The sequence below is a fragment of the Xyrauchen texanus genome, chromosome 36 (genome assembly GCF_025860055.1).
Source record: "Xyrauchen texanus isolate HMW12.3.18 chromosome 36, RBS_HiC_50CHRs, whole genome shotgun sequence".
Taxonomy (NCBI): Eukaryota; Metazoa; Chordata; class Actinopteri; order Cypriniformes; family Catostomidae; genus Xyrauchen; species Xyrauchen texanus.
The window spans coordinates 10,271,985-10,297,640 of NC_068311.1; the positions used below are offsets into that span (position 1 = coordinate 10,271,985).

Consider the following 25,656-nt stretch of genomic DNA (forward strand, 5'->3'; position numbering starts at 1 on the left):
ATCTTTTGTATCTGAAAATACATTGTGTTGGCTATATGAAAGACGCATATGCACAATATATCATCAACTGATGGCTAGAGTAAATAGTCTTTGTCCTTTGATAATGATTTTGGTCGATTTTAATGGAAAACTATGCAAGTTATGCTCCGTGGCGCTGAACATGGCATCAATCCCAAGCCAAATTCACATGACTTGTTGAGGCAAAGTCACATGACTTTTTTGATCCCCATCTACTGTACATTCTAATCAAAATTATATAGAAATATATTCGGTAAATGTGTTTCTATTGTAGTTTATACACTTGGCTTTTCATCTAATAAAAAATATTCCACCTTAAGAAAACGTATAATTTAAGATTGTTTTAGATTTTTTTCACATATAGGTGTTTCCATTCAGCATATTTTATGTGATACCCCAAAATGTAAATAAAAATGTGTGGATGGAAACCCAGCTTATGTTACCTGTATGCACTGGTTGTTGCTGTCAGCTACCACGATTCGTCCATTGGTGGTGGTAGAGATGCCCTGCAGATTGGAGAATTCCCCCCGCTCACGCCCTCTCGTTCCTGTCAAATCAATTAAGAAGTAAGCAGTAGTAACAGATTTAATTTTTTGTTCACCCAAAAATGAAAATTCTCTCATCATTTACAATGTTAATCATAACTTTAAAGCTCCAAAAAAGTACATAAAGGCAGCATAAATGTAATCCATAAGACTCCAGTGGTTTAATCCATGTCTTCTGAAGCGATCCAATCGGTTTTGGGTGAGAACAGACCAAAATATTACTCCTTTTTCACTAACAATCTTGACATCAGCAGTATCCTTGGTGATCATCATTTCAAGCTCCCTAGCTTACATTTCCTAGCACCTACTAGCGTACTGCGCATGCATCAAGCATTAGGAAGTTAAACTGAGCTTGAAATCATGATTGTGCTTAAGACTGCAATGGCAAAATGTACATAGAAAAAAGGAATTATATTTGAATCTGTTCTCACCCAAATCGAATAGATTCCTTAAGACATAGTTTAAACCACTGGAGTCTTATGGATTACTTTTATGCTGCATTTATGTAGTTTTTGGAGCTTCAAAATTTTGGTCACCATTCACTTGCATTGTATGGACCTACAGAGCTGAGATATCCCTCTAAAAATCTTTGTTTCCATTCTGCAGAAGAAAGAAAGTCAGACACATCTGGTATGGCATGAGGGTGAGTAAATTATGAGAGAATTTACATTTTTGGGTGTACTATTAATGTAAAGGTACATGTATAAATGTGTATAAAACTTAAGGTACAACAAATATTTAAATGTAATAATGCCATGAAAAACATTGATCCATTTCTTTTTGTTTATAATAACAGTAAAGGTTTGTATCCTCTTCCTATATTTTACACATTTAGAAAATAAGTAATGAAAGCTACAATATGGCATAACAAAAATGGAATTATAAGAATTATGCAGTTACTCCTCAAAAAAGTTGTAAAAACGTGCTCAAACAACTAAAGAGGAGGTGCAACAAAATGCCATACTTTCAAAGGAGGTGCAACACTTGCTCTATAAGCAAAATTATGCAGTTACTAAAACAATGTTAAACAAATAAAAACACTTTTATATATTTAAGCCTTTCACAGTTTTGGTGTGAAAGCTTATTAACAAAAAATGTTGCTTTAAACAATTAAAGAAATTAAATTAAACAGCCTCTCCCATAGTGGGAGCGATATCAACTTAGAGTGACACACAAACTAATAATGTTGCTTTAAACAATTAAAGACATTAAATTAAACAGCCTCTCCCTTAGTGGCAGCGATATCAACTTAGAGTGACACACAAACTAATAATGTAATGTACAGGTGAAACTCGAAAAATTAGAATATCGTGCAAAAGTTCATTAATTTCAGTAATTCAACTTAAAAGGTGAAACTAATATATTATATAGACTCATTACAAGCAAAGTAAGATATTTCAAGCCTTTATTTGATATAATTTTGATGATTATGGCTTACAGCTTATGAAAACCCCAAATTCAGGATCTCAGAAAATTAGAATATTGTGAAAAGGTTCAGTATTGTAGGCTCAAAGTGTCACACTCTAATCAGCTAAACACCTGCAAAGGGTTCCTGAGCCTTTAAATGGTCTCTCAGTCTGGTTCAGTTGAATTCACAATCATGGGGAAGACTGCTGACCTGACAGTTGTGCAGAAAACCATCATTGACACCCTCCACAAGGAGGGAAAGCCTCAAAAGGTAATTGCAAAAGAAGTTGGATGTTCTCAAAGAGCTGTATCAAAGCACATTAATAGAAAGTTAAGTGGAAGGGAAAAGTGTGGAAGAAAAAGGTGCACAAGCAGCAGGGATGACCGTAGCCTGGAGAGGATTGTCAGGAAAAGGCCATTCAAATGTGTGGGGAGCTTCACAAGGAGTGGACTGAGGCTGGAGTTACTGCATCAAGAGCCACCACACACAGACGGGTCCTGGACATGGGCTTCAAATGTCAAACGTCTTACCTGGGCTAAAGAAAAAAAGAACTGGTCTGTTGCTCAGTGGTCCAAAGTCCTCTTTTCTGATGAGAGCAAATTTTGCATCTCATTTGGAAACCAAGGTCCCAGAGTCTGGAGGAAGAATGGAGAGGCACACAATCCAAGATGCTTGAAGTCCAGTGTGAAGTTTCCACAGTCTGTGTTGGTTTGGGGAGCCATGTCATCGGCTGGTGTTGGTCCACTGTGCTTTATTAAGTCCAGAGTCAACGCAGCCGTCTACCGGGACATTTTAGAGCACTTCATGCTTCCTTCAGCAGACAAGCTTTATGGAGATGCTGACTTCATTTTCCAGCAGGACTTGGCACCTGCCCACACTGCCAAAAGTACCAAAACCTGGTTCAGTGACCATGGTATTACTGTGCTTGATTGGCCAGCAAACTCGCCTGACCTGAACCCCATAGAGAATCTATGGGGCATTGCCAAGAGAAAGATGAGAGACATGAGACCAAACAATGCAGAAGAGCTGAAGGCCGCTATTGAAGCATCTTGGTCTTCCATAACACCTCAGCAGTGCCACAGGCTGATAGCATCCATGCCACGCCGCATTGAGGCAGTAATTAATGCAAAAGGGGCCCAAACCAAGTACTGAGTACATATGCATGATTATACTTTTCAGAGGACCGACATTTCTGTATTTAAAATCCTTTTTTTTATTGATTTCATGTAATATTCTAATTTTCTGAGATTCTGAATTTGGGGTTTTCATAAGCTGTAAGCCATAATCATCAAAATTATATCAAATAAAGGCTTGAAATATCTTACTTTGCTTGTAATGAGTCTATATAATATATTAGTTTCACCTTTTAAGTTGAATTACTGAAATTAATGAACTTTTGCACAATATTCTAATTTTTCGAGTTTCACCTGTATAGTTATCATTTTTACTTTTAACCACAAGGTACAAAACAACTCTTCACCCACCCACTCTGCAGATGAGCTCATCCTCTATTGTGTTCTCCTTCTTCTTAGTGGTGCTGTACATACTTGAGGGTCTGCGTACCGCCTTTTGCCGCACATGTCCTCCACCCCCTCCACCTCCTCCGGGAGACTTAACACGCCTCTTTACATCATCGGGCGACTGCGGGGCGTCGCAGGGTTTAACGGCTCGCAGGCGGAAAGGGCTGCCCCTCACAGGTTGCCCATAGAGCAGGACAGAGAAAGAAAACTCGCCCTCAGAGCGGAGCGTGTAGCCGATCTCATACGTGCCATTCTTATTGTCTGTTATCTCAGTTACGGTGACAGTTCCGTCTGGACCGGTGATCTGAGCCCTCAGTGCAGCATTTCCAGTTTTAACTAGCTCACTGTCTTTGTCCTGGGGAAAAAATAAATGCTTATGTTTGGACTGACTTTGTCTAATTACTATGTATCTAAAGAACCAGTCTGTTCTGAAAGGGTTGTTCACATACAAATAATAAACTGCAGCTAAACATATAATCAAGCATAAATACCAAAAAAATAAGACATCACTAACCTTTGTGGTCACAGTAACAGTGGCATGTTGCCCAACAACAGCATGTCTGAGTCCCTCTCCAGTAGCCACACTAGTGTGACCCACGGCGCTGGTGGTGAGCAGGACCCCAAGGTTCTGGATAGAGCGCCGCAGACCCTCCGTCTCCACCTGGCAGTCCAGGTGGCCATTCTCGTGAGGCTGTTCAGGGAAGGCGTGGCGGGCTAGAACCCCCATCCGCTCTCCCATCTGCTTCTGTACCAGGAGCACTTCAGTGGGGCTGCCATGGTTCAGGGCCTGCTCTGTGAAGCTACAGTTGCTCTGAATATTCTCCTTCCCTTGCAGTAATGCTGCCAATTGGGCCTGTAGAACCTGCAAAGTTAGAACAGAAGTGTGCTGGTCAGGATAAATACAGCAGATGTCCTTTGCAAAAAAGCCATGTGGTTGTTGTGCAATGCTACAGTGAGGGTATCAGATTATATTACTGTGGGACTTTGATATATACTCACCGACCATTTTATTAGGTACACCTATATACCTACTTATTCATGCAATTATTTAATCAGCCAATCGTGTGGCAGCAGTTCAATGCATAAAATCAAGCAGATACAGGTCAGGACCTTCAGTTAATATTCACATCAACCATCAATATGGGGGGGAAAAGGTGATCTCAGTGATTTCAACCATGGCATGATTGTTGGTGCCAGATGGGCTGGTTTGAGTATTTCTGTAACTGCTGATCTCCTGGGATTTTCACGCAAAACAGTCTCTATAGTTTACTCAGAATGGTGCCAAAAACCAAAAAACATCCAGTGAGCGGCAGTTCTGCAGACGGAAACCCCTTGTTGATGAGAGAGGTCAACGTAGAATGGCCAGACTGGTTCGAGCTGGTAGAAAGGCTACAGTAACTCAGATAAGCACTTTGTACAACTGGAGTGAGCAGAATAGCATCTCAGAATGCATAACACAATGAACATTGAGCCGGATGGGCAACAACAGCAGAAAACCACATTGGGTTCCACTTCTGTCAGCCAAGAACAGAAAGCAAACGCTTTGAAAGAAATACTCAAACCAGCCCATTTGGCACCAAAAATCATGCCATGGTCGAATTAACTGAGATCAAATTTTTTCCCCATTCTGATGGTTGATGTGAACATTAACTGAAGGTCCTGACTCGTATCTGAGTGAATTTATGCACTGCAGCCACACGACTGGCTGATTAGATAATCGTGTGAATAAGTAGGTGTACAGGTGAACATAATAAAGTGGTCGGCAAGTTTATACTATGGTGCTGAATGATTACCATATTCATAAACCATGTTATTTACATGGTGTTCCAAGTCACCTCCAAGAAATACAATGAAATTACAATGGTGCATGTCAAAACAACTATGGCATTATCAAACAACATGGTGTTTACGGAGCAGGCTAAACTTCCCACCTTTTGCTTGCCGCTGCAGATATTCTCCAGATCGGTGATGAGAGCAGTCTTGCGCTGGTGCAGTGCTTTCTCCAGCTCCTCAAATGTATTGCTGATCTCCGTCACTGACTCATTCTTCCTGTCAGTTAGCTGCCTGGAGATCTCATTTACCAGCTCTATAGCTGCAGTCAGCTGGGGAACTCTGCAAGAGCATGAATCAGGCCAATGGTTAATCAAAATTTCCATAAAGAGGTCATGGATTGAGGAAGTTTAGTTATGCAAAAAGTTTTAGTAAATTCTGTCATGATTTTCTCACCCTAAAGTAGTTTAGCATTAAAAACAATGCAAGTTCTCATATGAACATTCAACTTTGAATGAGCGGCTCACGTGTGCTCATAAACACTCCTAATATGTCTTCAGAAGACTTGGAATATCACACAGAAGTCACATAGACTTTTATGATTTAAAAAATAAGGAGCCAATTTTGACAGAATTGTAATTTTGACAACTATTCTTTTAAACCTAAAGAATTATTCAGTGTATGAACAATGGGTTAATATAACTTTCAATCACTTCAGTGAACATATTGTTAATTTTGTCTGCCTGAACCTGTTGCAAATCGCATCCAGCTGGTTCTTCAGTGCCGCTTTGTGTTGCTCCAGAACATCCCTTAGTGGAACAGTCACATGTTCTCTGTGCTCTCCCTCCGTGCACTCCAAACACATGGCCGTTTCACAAGACTCGCAGTAAAACTCCATGACCTGCAGAGGGCGCAAACAACTCATTAAAGTTATGCAGGGAGACACAGCTGAATTTGAGCAGTAAAAAAAATAAATAATAATAATTTAATATTTTACGATTTCAACCTCTCCATTCAATCTAATGATCAGCAATGCTGTCAATACTTCTTAACAAATTAAATACATTTGGTTCAGCACTAAAAAATATAGCATGATGAGTAAAGATATTTGTTGAGTACTCATTTGCATAGTACCCATCCTCTAAGATTACAAGGTAAAAGGTTCCCAGATGCTATACTATTTATGGTGCATCCACTCAAGCTAAAAAGCTGCCACATCTGTTTTAAATCTACGACTCTAAAAGTGTATAATAAAAGAAATAATGAAGGTTAAGGTGATGATTTATCTAATGTTAACATGCAAGCACAAACAGTATGTGAAAAATGTAGTAATGACATAATTTTGTCACTGTAATATCTCAATGTATCAATACTTGTGCAGTCTTATTACTCATTCAAAAGTACATAAGTACAGTACTTTCCAATTACAAGCCTAGTATATACACTCACTGAGCACTTCATTAAGAACACTATGGTCCTAATAAATAAATGCTGTTGTAGCCCATACGCCTTAAGGTTAAATATGTTGTGCATTCTGAGATGCTATTCTGCTCACTACAATTGTACAGAGTGGTTATCTGAGTTACTGTAGCCTTTCTGTCAGCTCGAACCAGTCAGGCCATTCTCCATTGACCTCTCTCATCAAAAAGGTGTTTCCATCTGCAGAAATGACACTCACTGGATGATTTTTGTTTTTGGCACAATTCTGAATCAACTCTAGAGACATTTTTTCTCCATTCTGATAGTTGATGTGAACATTAACTGAAGCTCCTGACCCATATCTGCATGAGTTTATGCATTGCACTGCTGCCACATGATTGGCTAATTAGATAATTGCATGAATAAGTAGGTGTACAGGTGTTCCTCATAAAGTAATCTGTGTGTGTACTTCTAGTGTGTTGTATCAATATGTGAACTGGGACTTGGGCCCAATTCCTCTCGAAACCATTGATGGCACTCTTCTCCATTGTACTTATCAGTAAATGGTGCATGTTTACCTTGCCCTCATGGTTGGGACAGGAGAGGGGCGGGGCATATGTCGCAGCACTAGCCGATTCCAGCCCACTGGAGGCCTCTGGACGGGTGCAATCATGCTCCCTCTGCAACACCTCCATCAGATTAGTGATGAAGAAATTGTTCTGCAGAGCTGCTACACCCTTTTCAGGTAGGATGGAGGTCTGTCTGCACACCGGGCAGGAGAGGGTCAGGGACTGAGGGGGGATGTAATTCTGAAGGCATCTGCGATAAAAGAAATTAATGGTTGTAAAAATGGTGTAAGACTTGAAAGCAAGCTGTAAAGATTTTCCTCAAGGTCAATGGATTAGAAATCCATAGGGCATGATGCAAAACATGATTAATTGATCTAGATGTTGGGTCAAATATTTCAGACCCATTAAACCTCAATTGTAAAGTGTGATACTGCTTTAATACAACATTCAATAAACAATAAGTTCATATTTAGTAACTTACATTTTAGACACAATATGGCCATTTATTTAGCATATTTTTGCAAAGCCAACCAAAATTTTGGGGGATTCCACTCTTTTCAAGCCATAATTTTCCAGGACATTTTCTGTGCCCAACAAGTGTAATATTAAAAAAAAAACACACACACACACATTTAAATAGTGTTTTTAATTTGTCGTGGTTTTTTATAGTAGTTTCTCACCGCCAGATAAGCAGTCCGCTACATGGCCCAATGTGATCATCAATCCCCATAAAGATGTGATTTAGATCAAATAAATACATAGTTTGCATGTGCTGCACACTTCAGACTGCTCTCTACCATCTCACACAAGAGCAAGCGTGATGATCATGATGAGGTGTTTTCAGTGTATAAGTGGATGGCTTTAAACATTCATTTTAAAGTGCACATCACTTGCATATTCTATATTTATTTAATTAAATAACAGAGTTTTGCCATTTAATTATCACACTAGGACATAGCGCAATTTTTATTTGATTAACTGGGAATTCAAACATTAATTTTTGTCCAAATATGTCACATTCCATGACATTCTGCGTTTTAAAGCTAATGCCAAGTCCGTGTTTTCCGCATACTGGTAACTGCAGAATAAGTAGACTCTGATCATTGAATTATTGCACATTAATTAATATCGCGAGGTGTGAAGGACAAATCACCAGGCTACCAACTCAGGGTGTGAATTAGTTTTCAAACCATTGAATGTTTTTGTGGTTAACACAACAGCAATGTTGGAACGAAAAAATCTTGTTTTGTCGGACCAAAGCAGAAGTAACAGCAGATGAGCAGAGAAAGTATGTGACAGGTATTCATTTATGACAGATAACCGTTAACATTGTTTCACAATAAGCAGCCATCGGCAGTGACAATATAGTAAGAATTTGTGTATTTGACTCCTATTCCGAGTCTCGATCGCTACAATGTTTTTGTACATGTAACAAAATCATTGTTTGCAACAAAAAGTTCTATTATATTAAAATATTTTACAGGACAAATCATTATTTTCTGGGATATTGAGGTATTTTTCTAATTTTCCATGACTTTTTCATGACTGGAAAACTACAATGCAAAATTCCAGGTTTTCCAGGATGTGTGGGAACCCTGAAAATAGTTCCAAAAGAGGCCAAAGTATCAATCAATGCAATCCTATGGAACCTTTTAGAGGACAGGAGGGAATTTATTTTCTTAAATAGTCTCACGCTCCTTCACAATACGTTATGCTCTCTCGCAATAGTTTGTGTTCCCTGGCAATAGCTTGCAATATTGGTTAATACAACATTACAATAGAAAGACCATGGTTGGTTTATTGAGAGGGAAACCAAAATAATTGTGAGGGAATGAAAATCTTGTTGTGAGGGAACGCAAAACTATTTCAGAAAATAAATGTCCTCCCTGTTCTATAAGGGTCTCTGCATAATCCATTCGAACTGAGCAACAGTTTAGCTATATATACTGTAGCTACAATTGCTGTTTGGAACTATTTTCAGTAAACATTAAGTGAAATGACAATAACAGCTTTTTATGGAAGCTGAGGTAATCACAGATTAGAATGCTGACAGCATGGGTTAATTGCAGATTTATAAATAAAGGTCTAGAATCTCTAGACTAAGTAGTCTTGTCTAAATAGTCTTAGACAAAAGTCTTGGCAAATGCAGAAAGTTGCATTCAGAATTAACAAGAGTGTGTTTGCAATCATTGGTTCATTCATGCACATGGCAATGTCTGCTGAGATGTGGCAGTTTACCTCTCGCAGAAAGTGTGCAGGCAGGGCAGGACTTTGGGGTTGTGGTAATGCTCCAGACAGATGCTGCACACCAAGAACTGCTTGTCTATCTGACGCACCACCGGACTGGTGCTGCCACTTTCCCGCTTAGCCATCGTGAGAGGCATTCAAATGAAGACACAGATGCCTCAGACTTAAAGAGATAGAGAGAGACACACACAAAACATTTTCTTTGAGTAAAGCTATAGAACTCCCACAAGGTCTTGTATATTCACATACAGACCTCTTTCATCTCTACAATTGCCTGTATATATATCCAAAGTCCAAGGAAAACTGTCAGTTTTTAATGTCAAAATCTCAAAGGCTTTGATTTCATTTATGAGTGTTTCTTATTTGTAATTAAAAAATTTTATGGATTCCTAAAATAAGTAAAGAAAAGTAAAACAACATTTAGACCCCACAACCACCCCTCCCCCTCACAATTCCCAACCCCACCCTGACCCCCAATAAACATCCCTGTGGTCACACATGAATATATACACAGACAAAAAAAGCAAACAAACACACACAAAAAAAAATAATGGAATAATACTCTTACTTGAGCCAGCACTAAAGAAAACATGTCCACCCCATATCTTCCAAATTTTTCCTTCCATGGCACCTTCGTCCAAGCCTTCCACGGCTACATCATCCATGCCTGCCATGGCCAAAGAGCCAGCACCCATGCCTGCCAAGGCCTACGAGCCAGCACCCACGCCTACCACGACCAACGAGCCAGCGCCCACGCCTGCCACGACCAATGAGCCAGAGCTCATGTCTGTAGCCTTAATCATCCCAGAGCCACTGCCTGTGGCCTCACCTGCTCACGTAACTATGCTACCAGCTGTCTGGAAAAGGAGAAGGAAAAAGACACCTTCTCCCCAGGTCACTGCCCATGCTCAAGACCATAGAGATCGTTCCCCAGTCGCTGCCAGCTCTAATCGAGCCTCCTACGGCACCGCCTTCCATGGCTTCTCCCCTCGAGCCTCCCATGGCACAGTTTTACATGGCTTTGCCCTTCAAACCCCTCACGGCTCCACCTTCCATGGTTTCGCCACTCGAGCCTATCACGGCTCCGCCTTCCATAGCTCTGCCCCCTCACGCCTCCCACGGCTCTGTATTCCATAGCTCTGCCTTCGTCAAGCCTCTCCAGGCTCCACATGCCTTCGTTGAGCCTCTCCTGGCTCCACGGAGGTCGTTCCCGGGACACTGCCCATGCTCAAGACCACAGAGGTCGTTCCTCAGACGCTGCCAGCTCTCATCAAGCCTCCCATGGCACCGCCTTGGTTTATTTAGTATACATAAAATACTAGCTATAAAATTAGCCTTAGAAAAGAAAAGACATCTGCAATTTTATTTAAAAAATATTTAAAAAGTAATTCCCACTACAGAATGAATCATCTGAAATGTTGTGGAAGTGACATTTGTTCATTCAGGAAAATGTTCAGAAATGACAATCATTACAGTTTACAGTGCCAAACTGTGAATGAAAACCTATAAAAATACAGAATCCATATGTCAATTTATAATTCCTGGACTGTTTTATTGTTGTAAATGAAGCAAAACAGGGTTTTTGATTGGGGAAGGATTGTAAGGGGAGGGATGAATAGATTTAAATCTCTGAAAGTAGGCGCTTTAGCTGTCAGTTATATCCATGACACATATCCATATGAAAATCTGTCTGTTCAGACACAAAATACTTTAACCCTGCTCCCCTCAACCAACTAACAACAACACTGACATGTTGTTGCTCAGTATCAAGGAATGGATCATACAGGATAAGCATAGGTTTAAATTCTTTTATAAAAAAAAAAGTAAAATGGTCTACCAAACAAAATTAATATGTTTTGCTGATACTGAGGGAAACATTCAATAAAAGAGCATTATGTGTGTTTGGGGGTGTTGGGATTTTGTCTTCTGAAAGCAAGACATTCCTCAAGGCAATATTAAAAGGACAGTTCAACCAAAAATTTTAAATCTCTCATAATTTACTCACCCTCATGCCATCCCATATAAGTATGACTTTCTTTCTTCTTTCATAAGACTTGAGTAGTTAAATCCAAATCTTCAGAATTGATATGAAAGGTGTGGGTGAGAAACAGATCAATATTTAAGTCCTTTTTTACTATAAAGTCTCCTCCCTACCCTGTAGGTGGTGATATGCACGAAACAGTGGACTGCGTGGAGATTTAGAGTAAAAGGACTTAAATATTTATCTTTTTCTCATCCATACTTCTCGTATCGCTTCTGAAGATATGGATTAAACCACTGGAGTCATGTGAATTACTTACACTGCCTTTATGTGCTTCAGATTTCTGGTCACAATTCACTTACATTGTAAGGACCTACAGAGCTATGATATTCTTCTAAAAATCTTAATTTGTGTTTAACAGAAGAGATAAATTCATACACATCTTCGATGGCATGTATATGATAAGAGAATTAAATTTGTGGGTGAACTGTCCCTTTAAGGATAGACACTACACTGCACTGCCTGGGGCACATAACAGTGATACAAGCCACATGTCAGCAGCTGTGAGGGACCTTCCTTGTAAACAACAAGCTGGAGAAACAATGGCTTGAGAAACACTATTTATCAGCTTACCACACAAAACACAGAACATGTGACATACGGTCAACGTGAAGCAACACATTACAGTCAGCATTCAAAACATCAAATTAAATCAGCAATGTAGATCAAATTCGCAACGCAGCAGTAACAACAGCCTGCAAAATATAGTGCAGGATGCTGCTTTCTAGCCATTTGGTTTTGAATCTATAGGCTAGTGGTTAGAGCACATGCTACAAATTGATCTGTTGAGCTGTTTCCTGTTACATTTAAACTGGCTTCCTTGAATTAAAGGCAAAAAGCCAATACAAATAATTACAAAACAATTTTGTTCATTGAACGCCAGATGGGGGAAATAGTGATTTGCCTATAAAAGAGAAATCATTACAAAATAAAACAATGAACGCCTACGTCGTTACCAAAGCAACCCATGAAGATAGGTTGGTTATGTCTGAACACGCAAATCTGATTTGATCACTTGCAATTAATAGTTTGGACAGTCTACCTGAAAAGATCTTATTTGAGAAAAATTCTGATTTGCCTGCAGTCTGATCATAGCCTTAGTGTAAACAGCTGCAATCCAGTTAAAAGATTTGTGTTTTTAAAAACTTTTTTTAAATATTACATTGTGGTTGTGGGAAAGTGAAAATGTCCAATCTTCTTAACACAAACAGAATATTATTTAAAGTTAGCATAACATTAACTTAATTAGCCAACTTCTTAAAATCAGTGTTCACTCTTAGAAAAAAAATGCCAGGATGTTCGAACAATGTAGTACTATAACTGTTTTCAAACACGATATGAATATCACATATACACTCACTGAGCACTTTATTGGGAACACCTGTATCCAATAATGTACACCAGTCAGGCCAGGAACACACTGAAAAAGGAAATCAGAGTGGCTACGACAAGCTTGTTAGCTGAAGTTTTCAGCTAACAACCCTGCATCAGTGTGGAGAGGCCTGAAAGACATTACTAGCTACAAGACGCCATCCCCAACACTGTAGGGAACCAACAACTGGCTGACGACATGAATGTGTTTTTACTATAGATTGGAAAGGCCCAGTCTCATACTCCACACCCACTCTGACCTTCACTTCACACAAACATCAACACCTCCTGCAACCCACCTCCTGCAACTCAATCTGCACTTAGGATCTGTTAAGAGGACAAAAGGTGAGTAAAGTAATGATGAGGTAGGGCATGGGGTAAATGCGTAAATACTGCTCATGACTTGTGGGACAAAGCGCACTAATATATTTTTGCACAGATTTATAGATATACACTTAAAAACTGATGTCATTAGAGCTCAGTTACAGAATCACCCTGAAAATGACCATCACATTACACAGAAAAGCCCACATTAACATTAGAGCCACAACTTACCTCAGCATGCTGCCTTAAAGGGGACCTATTATGCAAAATTCACTTTTACATGGTTTGAACATAAATGTGTGTTGGCAGTGTGTGTACACAACCACCCTATAATGATAAAAATCCACCCAGTCCTTTTTTTTAATCCCCATTAATCATAAGCACTGTCTCAGAACAAGCTGTTCGCAGATTCTGTACAAAGTGACGTCACAAATGATCTTATCAATGATTAACTCTTCTGCTACAGGAATGTAATGCATTGTAATTATCAGAATATTTTTTTATTTTGTATATATATATATATATATTGTAATATTTAAAGATAACTATGTATAATTATATATTGAATTATTGTTAAATGATGGGCTTTATTTTAAATATTTGTATATGTGTTTAATCGTGATTAATTAATCGGGACACCATGTCATTAATTCGATTAAACATTTTAATCGATTGACAGCCCTAATATACATATAAATATACTGTATATGCAGTACTGTGCAAAAGTCTTAGGCCCTTTATATAGTCGGAAATATCAATTCTATTTTTCAACATTACCTTTGCAAATAGAATTCAATAGAAGAACATGTAGCCCTACAACAGATGGTATGGCCCCCACAGAGCCTGAATCTCCACATCATTGAGTCAGTCTGGGATTATGTAAAGAGACAGAAGCTACTGAGACAGCGTAAATAGATAGAAGAACAGTTTTGCTGTTTTGAAGGCAAAGGCTTCGTATGACGTTAATTGATTAATGAACTGCTTTATGGGATTTATGGCATTATTTCTGAAGACATCCTCACAAAGCAACTTTTTACTCATGTGCCTAAAACATTTGCACAGTACTGTGTGTGTGTGTATGTGTGTGTATATATATATATATATATAATTAAGATTAAGAACTTTATTGTCATTGTGCAGAGCCAATGAAATGCAGTTCTTTTCACATATCCCAACTAAGCTGGGGTCAGAGCGCAGGGTCAGCCATGAAACAGCACCCCTGGAGCAGATAGGGTGAAGGGCCTTGCTCAAGGGCCCAACAGTGGTATCTTGGCAGTGCTGGGGCTTGAACCCTTTTTATGTTGTTAATTTGTCTTATCATGTATTTCTATATATACTTATATTTTCTATTCACTTTTTATTTTTATTCTATTTTTTTTATTATTATTATCTCTGTCTTGTTGTTTGTGCACTGGAAGCTTCTGTCACCAAGACAAATTCCTTGTATGTGTAAGCATACTTGGCAATAAAGCTCATTCTGATTCTGATACTGTAGTTAGCAAAAATTCTTGGAATGTTCCCTTTTAGTTGGGAAGTGCAGACTACAGGCTGAGGGCGGGACCTTATAATGTCAAGTGAAAATATGCCAAAAACAACACTGAGTTCAGCTGCATCAGTGACAACAGCATCGTGCTAGTGGAGGTCATCACATCACAGATGAGTGCAGTGTGATGAATGAACACACCAGCTGCCGTGTGAAGACAGGAAAACTGTTGACTCATCCATCATGTCCCTGAATTAGCAACCTCCCATGAATTCCTGGTTCCTAATGGCTAAACTGTCATTTCAGATTTGCTGCGTGATCTTTCGCTTCTAGCTTGCTTAGTTCAATTTCTAAGACTTTCATGAAAAAAACATTTGAAATATGATCTATGCTACACGCCAATGTTTAGACACATTTGACTGAATGTGTTTATTATTCTAATAAATTATAATTATTTAAATAGCATTAATTAGTAATGTATTAAATTTGAATTAATTATTATTATTATTATTATTATTAATGGATGTGTTGGACCAGATATTGAAGGAAAAGCAGCCAACAAGTGTCCAGCATACATGGGTACTACTTGAATACTGTTTAAAAAGCATCCCATGTGGCACCTCATGAAGTTGGATGAGAAAATGCCTAGAGTGGCTACTTTCAAGATGCTAAAATTGAAGTTTTGAACATTTTTAGTCACTACATGATTCCCATACTTCCATTTGTGTTATTTAACAGCTTTGATGACCTCACTATTATTCTAAATAGTTACAAATAGTATTCTTAAAGAATGAGTAGGTATGTCCTGTGCTCACTGGCTCTTCATTGCTGCAGGAGGAAGGGGAAAAAGAGGAAGCCTATATATGGCACATTATAAATTTCCACCCAGTTCCTTCCTCTGCATTTAGAAAGAGAGAGAGAGAGAGAGAGAGAGAGAGAGAGACACGTTAATAATGCACCTGCCTTTCTGCTAGCCATCGGGATGCATAGAACGTGGAAGATTAGTCTCTCTCAGCCCAACATGGCAGCTGTTCTTGTGGCAGAGAGGAAACCTGCCATTACACATTGGCCTAAATGCTCATATACATGCCCTACCACACACAAAAACACTTGAAAGATTACCCATGGTCTTGATCGCCACACCAGGCAGGTTTGTGGATTTTCTCAAGCAGACCTCTTTGTTAGGTTTCCTGTTCGCTCTAGCCAAGCCCAGTAACCAAGAAACACCACTGCAGCCTCCCTTACTTTCTCTACCTCCCTCCTCACTCCCTTCAGAATCAGACACACTCCCCCTCACAGCAGCCCTGAATGAGAGCAGCTGAACGCTGACATCAGAGCAGCCCTTCCTACTCTCATTCTTCTGCTCTCAGTGTTTTTCCTCTGCCTTCCTGCCCTCTTTCTTTTTTTGCTTTTAATCTCTTCTCTTTCCTTACATGTTCCCTGGATTCTTTGGCCAACAACTGAACCTCATTGAACCGAACAGCCGAAAATGCCAAAAGCTATGTAGCATTGAGTCTGTCATTCCATGTCCTGTGAGCAGATTTGATTTTTATGATAAACACAAGAACGAAAAAGTGCAAAAATAGGACCGTTCGGTCTGTTACTTTCATCTATCTATCAATCAGGAAATAAGAACAGTTATTTGAATGCTTCAAACTGTTCATATTTATGTCATGTCAAATTTGTACCAATTTTTCAGGATTTTTGGTGCACAGGAAATATTTTGGAAACATGTCTCTTCAATGTTTTTTCAGCTGAATAAACACCACCCATCTGCGCAATCTTTTGTACACATTTTCCTTCTATCCCTCACAACCTTGCTTTCATTTGCGTTAAATTAAACTTGTTAAACTAAACTAATTTAAACTAAAAGTCTACCCTGACTACATTCAGGCAGAGTTGTGAAATGAAAGTTCAGTTATCATTATTGATTCCAATTCACAAGCTCTTGATTCTGATTTCAATTCAATATTCCGTATATTTTAGTTATAATGTCCAGTTTGGTTACATATTAAGCATTACTAAAATACTTTAATTGTATTTTATTTGTTTTTCATTATTTTGGTCACATTTTAGCTTTTAAAAATGAACAAATCCATGTATTCAATAAATATATTATTGTATTGCATATATAATTTTTTGTTAAAAGTTTATTGTTTAATTGTATAATTTGAAACGGTACTATGTCTTTAAGAAACCAGCATTTCTGTAAAGATTGTCTGTAAATTAGTTTTTTTTTTAATCAACAATGGCCTATAAAAAACAGAAAGGGTATTAAAAGAGACATTATTCAATGACAAATGGGTCGCATGGATCTCGTCTTTGGACACAGATTACACAGAGTGAGTCAAACCAGACGTTTACTCTCAACACCCAGCGAAATGATCTTGCTGCTGAATACTTCACCACTATACTACATAATAAGTGGTGAGTGACATCAAAACATTTACATAGATATCAAGATACTACTCAAAACACATATGATACTATTTTTCTTAACAAGCAGATCGAGCTGACCATTCCTACACAATAAATGTGGAAATGCCAGGTTTGAATCCTATAGTATGACTTTAAAAGATATAAAATATAGTGTGTAAATTGTATTGCAATTTTGGTCATTTTTGGCTAATTTGGACAATTTTAAAAGCAAAATATATTATCACTACAGCTGCAACTCCAAACTAGTCAACCACTGATAACATGCAATATTAAGGTTTAATGTTGCTTGCTTAGTATGCAGAGTGTAAACATGTAGCCAAATGCCCTATTGTGCGATACAGTCCTGCTTCTCACATTGTGTTAATGAGCTTAATGATCCCCTGCAGTCAGAGCAACAGTGAACAGTCTGGACCAGACAAACAGTAGTGCTGGAATCACACTATGTATATTCACACCCTTACAAATCTGGTCTTGAAGATAAATTATTTTCTTAAGCTTGAGGTTCTAAGGGCCTTTAACAATATTCCCCACTTAATGCCCATTCTAAGACCTTTCTCAGCAGGGATGGTGTTTAATCGGATTGTAACGCAGGCTTACATAAAAAAAAAATAATCAGTCTGGGTCTAATCTGCCTGGGACAGAGTCTGCCTCCCTACCCCTGCCACCTACAGCTCGTCGACAGCCTGATGAAATTAATGGGACAATTGAATTGAGCAGATTGTCCAAGATTGCATCATTTTCATAAATTCAATTTCTCACAATTAGTCAACATTAGTGAAAGGGCAAGACAGCAAGTGACTCTTTCCATTACCTGTGACTAATTACAGGATGTTGCACACAGCAGGCAATAAGCAATTTACAGCGAGAGCTGCTCAAAGAGATGAAGAAAACAATCACAAAAAAACACAGCGTCTGATACTCACAAAAGCCAAGAAAAACATATTGCATGTGGTTGCAATGCGGATAAGGCATGTTCAAGACCCTAGAATGTTGTCTGTATGTGAGTAGTTGATGCATAATATGTCCTGGATGTATGTGAATGTATAAGGGAAAGTTCATATTTAAAGTGCTGTAGTCTCTCAATTAATATGAGGTCATTAAAGCTGCATGCATAATGATAAAATAATTAGCAAAATTATGTTAAAAATTGTTATAGATGAAGTATAGCATGCCCTTTGGGTTTCTGTATCTCAAATGGTGTTGTATGATGATGGCAATGCCATAAGGTCATAGGTTCAAGTCTAAGGGAACAAATAAACTGATAAAATGTATACCATAAATGCACTGTACGTAGCTTTAAACCACCTGCCAAATACGTATGTATGTCAACTACTTATAGTATGTAGGACTCTGTGGTATCAGTTATGGATTCATTCCATATAACTAGTTTGATTTTTCATACTAAGAGTTGTATAATTAATATTTAGTGCCGTTGTATCTAGGGGAGATGCAATGAGTCACAGAGCACTAACAGAACTGAGGCATCTGTGACTCTTTATTCTTATATGTCCAGTTTTAACTGCAGACGTGGGCTGGACAGGCAGTACAGCAGAGATATTTCCTGACTCTGCATCCACATCCTGTCTAAGAATAATGCAAAAATAAAAGAGATGGTTTTTAATTTGGCTTAAAGCCACTGATTTTGTACTTGTATTGTTGTATGATTCATTTAACAGTTGGACTTTGTGCTTCGAGTAGTGATCGTACAGTGTTCTTACGGTGAGATCAAAGTCCAGTGTTTGTTTACCCAAGTAACTTTTAAGTTGTTAATTCTACTGCTTAAAGGAATATTTCGGGTTCCATACAGGTTACGCCCAATCGACAGCATTTGTGGCATAATACTGATTACAACAAAAATGTGTTTTGTCTTGCCCCTCCTTTTTTATTTTTACTTTTTTAAAGCAAAAATCTGGATTCCAGTACAATGGAAGTGAATGGGGTCAATCTGTAAATGTTTAAATATACATTATTATTTTAAAAGTATAGCCAAAAAGACTTAAACAATATTTGTGTTAACATGATTTTAGTGTGATAAAATTGCTTACTACCCTTTTTTTGTGTATAATTATAGCCAATTTATAGCCATTATAGCATGACGCTGTAGTCAACAAACCCTAAAACCCTAAAATGACTGTAAAAATGGCAATTTGATGCAACCAGCTGCAAATAAATATTTATGTTTTACATTATTTACAAAAGGCAAGTAGAGAAAGTTGGTGTGAAGGAAAATGAATACAAATGCAAAGGCATTATGTGAGGTGTGAGAGTTTATGCTTGACTAATCAGTGAAACAATAGACAGTTACATCAAAGCACTGAGTGGCTTTTTCTAACAGTGATGTCCGTACATCAAAGGGGTTCTACTATCAGATGAACTAATAGTCGTGGATCACTGTTGGAACAGAGAGAGATAATAAAATCCATCCTGGTCTTCATCCATTCAAAACAAAGCGTGGATCTCATCACAAATTACACATTTTATGAATGTCTTACTATATCTGATCCAGAAATCCAAACAGTGTAAACTGACAGAGCTGCAGTATGCTGTGTCACTGTGACGGTTAAGGAGAGAACTCTCTATATTTTGTCTGATCTCCCTTCCTGGCTGCATGAAAACAACAGTCATTGGGTGGGTCTGGATCTGTTATAGATAGTTCACCCAAAAATGAAAATTCTGTCATTATTTGCTCATCCTCCTGTCATTATTTGCTCATCCTCCTGTCATTCCAAACCTGGAGCAATTTACATTACAGCTTTTTTCATTACAGTTCATTTTTGCAAATCACAGCTAACGACTGCAAATCTGTCTCCTCATTGGTGCTATAATGAGGCATGAAAAAGACACGTCTGTCCTGCTGTGGTGGTGCAGATGCCAAGTCCATTGGGAGATTCTTGGCTTCCATTCTACCTTATATCTGCTATGCCACATAGCTCTCCTTAAAACCAGATGGATAAATTTGTCCAATAATTCCCATCAGTTCCTATTAAATAATGTTTACTGATTGATTCACTATTTAACACAAATTATGTAGAAATTTATGTTCCTAATTGCTAATGCCTAAAAAGTATACAAACTGGCTATTATTCCACAAACTTTGCTTTTGTGACCAAGACACATATTTTGAAATGTACCTATTTCCAATGAGAAAAAGCGGCAAATTTTCACATAAAGTCAGAAAAAAAAACATATGAATCCAAATTAACATTAATAAATTAATAAATTAACAAAAATGACTACAAAAGATCCCGCGACCCTGTACACAGGATAAGCGGTTGACGATGGATGGATGGATGGACTACAAAAGATTTAGAAGTGAGCAGTTTTTCATGATTTACAATTATACTGTAAATCACTTTCACAAATCAGCCCCTAGATATAGTCTCCCATCATGCTCTCATTTTACTGTCCATGGTAGCAGCGTTCAAAGTCCAGTATATCCTGGTGGAAGCGCTCGCCTTGCTGCTCCGAGTGTTCTCCTTGAATTTATCGAGATGAGCATCAAAAATATGGACTTTGAGGGACATCCTACAGCCCATTGTGCTGTAGTTCTTCACCAGAGTCTCAACCAGCTCCATGGCCTTGTGATTGCCCAGGAAGCCACTGCAAAAAAGCTGTTCCAAGCCGCTTTCTCCTTAATAGTGAGCTTCTTGGGAAATTCATTGCACTCCAGAATCTTCTTTATCTGTGGTCCAACGAAGACACCAGCTTTGACCTTTGCCTCAGACAGCTTAGGGAAGAAGTCTTGAAGGTACTTGAAGGCTGCCAACTCCTTATCTAGAGCTCCGACAAATTGTTTCATAAGGCCCAATTTGATGTACAGTGGTGGCATCGGCACCTTCCGGGGGTCCAAATGTGGCTCCCACTTGTCGTTGTTCCTCCACACAGAGAACTCAGTCCACTGTCCTGCCTGTGGTAGTGTGCCTTAGTGTCCCTGTTCTTCCAAAGGCAAAGATAGCAGGGAAACTTGGAAAATCCGCCTTGGAGACCCATCAGGAATGCCACCATTTGAAGTATCCTATGAACTCCCAGCCATACTTATCATACTTAAAGGCATCCAGCAAGGTCTTGATATGTATCCACTTAGGCAGCTGGAACTAAACTGAACTGGTGGGCTTAAGGCTCCTGTATTTATACTACTATTTATATTATTGGAAAGTTCTAGAAAGTTCAAGAAGTTACTCCAAGTTTACTCAGCACTGAATCTATCAGGAATGTTCTGGAAAATAGGTACATTTCATTTCAAAATATCAATGTCCTGGTCAGAAAAGCAAAGTTTTGTGGGGAATAATAATAGCCATTTTCTATGTTTTTGAGGCATAAGCAATTAGGAAATAACACTTACTGTACTACCCAGGAACCAAAAAAAAAAGTGTTACACTGTTATTTAAGGGCATATTGATTAATTAGTACACTGTAAGAGGCAGAAGGCTGTACATTAAGCCATTTGTCTCAGTAAATAACATAAAATGCTGAAGTAAAGGCAAATTCCTAGAGTACAAGTTGTGCTAACTGTGCAATGCAGTCATTAGTCACACTATGTAACTTTGTGTTACTATCCAACAGCAGAGTGCTGTGGTCATCTGGACACTCCCAATGCTTCTGCAGTAAACTAACATGGCAAAACAGCAGGTAAGCGCAGGAAAGAGACAGGGAGACAGATTTCTCTCATGTGCAGGTCTACATGTACAAGAACTATTTATATGTACATTATATGTAATATTTATGCCCAAATATTACAATTTTGACCAATACCAATTTAAACAAATAACTTTTGCCAATATTTTACCACTTGCCACACCAAAACGCACAAAGAGGTAGAAAAGCTATTGTTCTAACAATAAATAATTTCCATTGAACATGGATTGGATCTGTTGAACACATGACAGGCCACATTTTTAAAGAGAGGCACAATGAAAGATAAATAGAAGATAAAAAGTAAAACAAAATATATATATTGAAAAATAACAAAATATCATAGCATGATGACAGATGTGCACTTCTGTTGTTGCAATTTAAAACCACAAAATTTACATTTTAAATGTTTGTACTGTATCATTACAAATTCATATTATGCATATGTTGGACAATTCCATGGAAATGTCAACCACATCATGGAAAAATAAAAAGTTACCAAAGGAACAAAATGCCCTTGACTCATGTCCATAACAATGTTTTTTCCTAATTAATGTGACAATGAGAATGATTAAAAATTAAATATTACATTTTCTTTGGAGTGCCAACCATTCTACATTCTACAGCTATCATTATCATTATTTCTGGATTGTGCATTTGAATTCAGAGTGTTTTTACAAAGTGTGATGATAATTCATTATAAATTAACCATCGGTTTTTCATATCAGCGTTTTGGATTCAAGCTGCTTAAAACCGATTAGCTCATTCCTAATTTATATGATAATAATTTTGCGAATGTCACTTTTCTTGGGTATTTTGTTTCTGTGCATTCTTGTATACTGTGTAAAGACCAATGCAGAAGGTATAATACAATGCTTCCAAGGGGGCTGTTCACATAAGATAACATTCTTGCATTCCACAGCGCTATTTTTTATTTTATTTTTGTCAATGTAAACGTGCTAGATGGAGATTTTTGAAGCATTTCTCTGTTTTTGGGAGACTGATGAATCAATATCGGTTACAAAGTTAAATTCACACAACTGCACACACAGACACACGCACGCAAATACACAAACTCCACATTTCTGCAACTGCAAGGTCAAAATATCTCAGACCACCGGGCACCGCCCAGCCCCCTGTCAACACAATGACAGGGCTGCAGAGTAAACTGTCACTTAAACAAAGGCGTGATGCACGCACATTAATTCACCTGGAACAAGCTGCTCTGTCTGTCTGCTCTGCTTAACATGAACCTGACAGCACCTGTCCATAACCACTGAAATGAACGAAACAAGCCTAAATCAAAAACCGTCCAGCCACAAAATATGATCTCAGAAGGAAAATAATGACCAACCCTGCAGCAATTGTTCAAGTTACCTAAAGTTTTCATATAGACTGATGTATTGGCCCGGCCGATTAATTGGCCAATATTTCACGATTTTCATGTTATTGCCATTAAATGATAACTGTGTCTGATATACATGTGGTCCTTCCTTTTACCAACATACCTAAATATTCCAAGTCCTAAAATCTACCAACATCCTAGTCAATGGATATTGAACATTTTCTTTCAAACGTATAAATGTATTGCCAAACAAGTCATGCACTATAGTAAAAGTGTTTTGAAGTCATAGCATTGTGTGAGGAATGGCCCAAAAATTTTGTGTTTATAAACTGATAATCTGCCATTTTTCTTGTGATTTGTATGAAAGTGAATGTTGTTGCAGCACATCTAGGGTTTATTTCATCAGGAATCTGTCACAAAACGTAAAAAAAATCCATGTCAAAATCTTTTGAAGAGATGTAGGTATAGTAATGTGATTCTCTGATACTATGTTGTATTTTTAAGCAATATTTGGTTAATCGGTCACCTTGCTCTATATATATCAGTCTCAACCACTAGAAAATACATACAGTATGTCGAATACTAACTGTTATATCACCATCAACAGCAGCTTACTCATCCTGTTTCTTGTTACAGTAATCATCATCATAATTATCAATAGCATGGTAAACATTACCTATATGGGTTTTATATATAGTTTTTATGCAAACAACTTAGACTCAGGATTTGGAGCACGGATAAAGCAAACATGAACAGGTCACTGAATAACCACTGAATATGCATTAGGCCTAACATCCCACTCAGAACAGCAGAAGATTCACATGGCACTGCAACACTGCAACAGAATATTTCCATAATAACTTAGCTGGAGTCAAGTCAAGTCAACCTTTATTTATAGAGCACATTTAGTGCTCTTGACACGCTGGTGTCAAGAGCACAACCTCTCCCTCAACGTCAGTAAAACCAAGGAGCTTGTTGTGGACTTCAGGAAGAAAGACGGAGAACACAGCCCCATCACCATCAATGGAGCACCGGTGGAGCGAGTCAGCAGCTTCAAGTTCCTCGGTGTCCACATCACTGAGGAACTCACATGGTCCGTCCACACTGAGGCCGTTGTGAAGAAGGCTCACCAGCACCTCTTCTTCCTGAGACGGCTGAGGAAGTTTGGAATGAACCACCACATTCTCACACGGTTCTACACCAGCACTGTAGAGAGCATCCTGACTGGCTGCATCACCGCCTGGTACAGCAATAGCACCGCGCACAACTGCAAAGCCCTGCAAAGGGTGGTGCGAACTGCCAGAAACATCATCGGAGGTGAGCTTCCCTCCCTCCAGGACATATACACTATGCGGTGTGTGAAAAAAGCTCGGAGGATCATCAGAGACTCCAGCCACCCGAGTCATGGTCTGTTCTCACTGCTACCATCAGGCAGGCGGTATCGCAGCATCAGGACCCGCACCAGCCGACTACATGATAGCTTTTTCCCCAAGCAGTCAGACTGTTGAACACTTGATCTATCAGGAATTCAGGATCAATAATTAGCACTGCACTTTATTAATCTATAATCTCACACTGGACTGTCAACATATTCTCCTCAATATACTACTTCATATACATATATATATATATATATATATATATATTTCATATACTCCTTACTTATTGTATTGTATATTGTGTGTATTGTATATAATTATCGTGTTGTGTAAGTATGTGTACATTTGATATGTAAATTGTGTTGTGTAAGTATGTTGTTTACTGTAATTGGTATATGTCTCGTCACTGTCATGACTGCTATGTTGCTCGGAACTGCACACAAGAATTTCACATACTGTTGCACTTGTGTACATGGTAGTGGGACAATAAAGTGATTTGATTTGATTTGATTTGATTTAAAAACAACAGAAGTTGACCCAAAGTGCTTTACAGAGCAAACAGACAAAATATATAAAATCTGATTTAAAATTAAATATAAAACATAATAAAATAAACAAAAGCATTAAAATACAACATCATGTATTAATCCACTTCAACCTATTCAATGATCTATTCAAAAGTCACTGAATAAAATTAAGTTTTTAAAGAAGATTTAAAAATGGCTAGTGATAAAGCTGACCTCATATGGAAAGGGAGACTGTTCCAGAGATTAGGACCTATCACAGAAAAGGCACGGTCACCCTTAGAACTATAGTGGCAATGAGGAACCTTCAATAGAGGATGATCAGAAGACATGAGCTCTCTGGTGGGGGAGTAAGGGTATAGAAGATCACTGATATATTGGGGCCTGAGACCATATAGTGCCTTGTAGACAAAAATCTAAATTTTAAAATCGACCCTGAATTTCACTGGAAGCCAGTGTAGAGATGCTAAGACCAGAGAAATTTGATCCCTCTTTCTTGACCCTGTTAAAAGCCTAGCTGCAGCATTTAGAACACGTATACATCCAGAGCATTTCTCTGGAAGTATACTGCAAAATTGTTGCTTGGAAAAAAATTGGGCAATATACTTTGGAAATTATATGA

General features: G+C 38.3%; 1 protein-coding gene across 2 annotated transcripts in view; it reads right to left on the reverse strand.

Annotated features, from left to right (window-relative positions):
- Positions 1-25,656, reverse strand: part of trim3a (tripartite motif containing 3a) — a 33,043-nt gene that overhangs the window by 4,236 nt on the left and 3,151 nt on the right. The window contains exons 1-8 of one of the 2 annotated variants that reach the window (XM_052107142.1): positions 15,838-16,016; positions 9,488-9,659; positions 7,259-7,499; positions 6,011-6,162; positions 5,423-5,603; positions 4,006-4,353; positions 3,456-3,846; positions 462-565 (exon numbers count right to left, since the gene is read on the reverse strand). In XM_052107142.1, the coding sequence (XP_051963102.1) occupies positions 462-565; positions 3,456-3,846; positions 4,006-4,353; positions 5,423-5,603; positions 6,011-6,162; positions 7,259-7,499; positions 9,488-9,633 (1,563 nt within the window). In that variant the 5' untranslated portion in view covers positions 9,634-9,659; positions 15,838-16,016. Of the gene's footprint in view, positions 1-461; positions 566-3,455; positions 3,847-4,005; positions 4,354-5,422; positions 5,604-6,010; positions 6,163-7,258; positions 7,500-9,487; positions 9,660-15,837; positions 16,017-25,656 lie in introns of those variants that run through there. The other variant, XM_052107143.1, reaches the window with a different exon arrangement.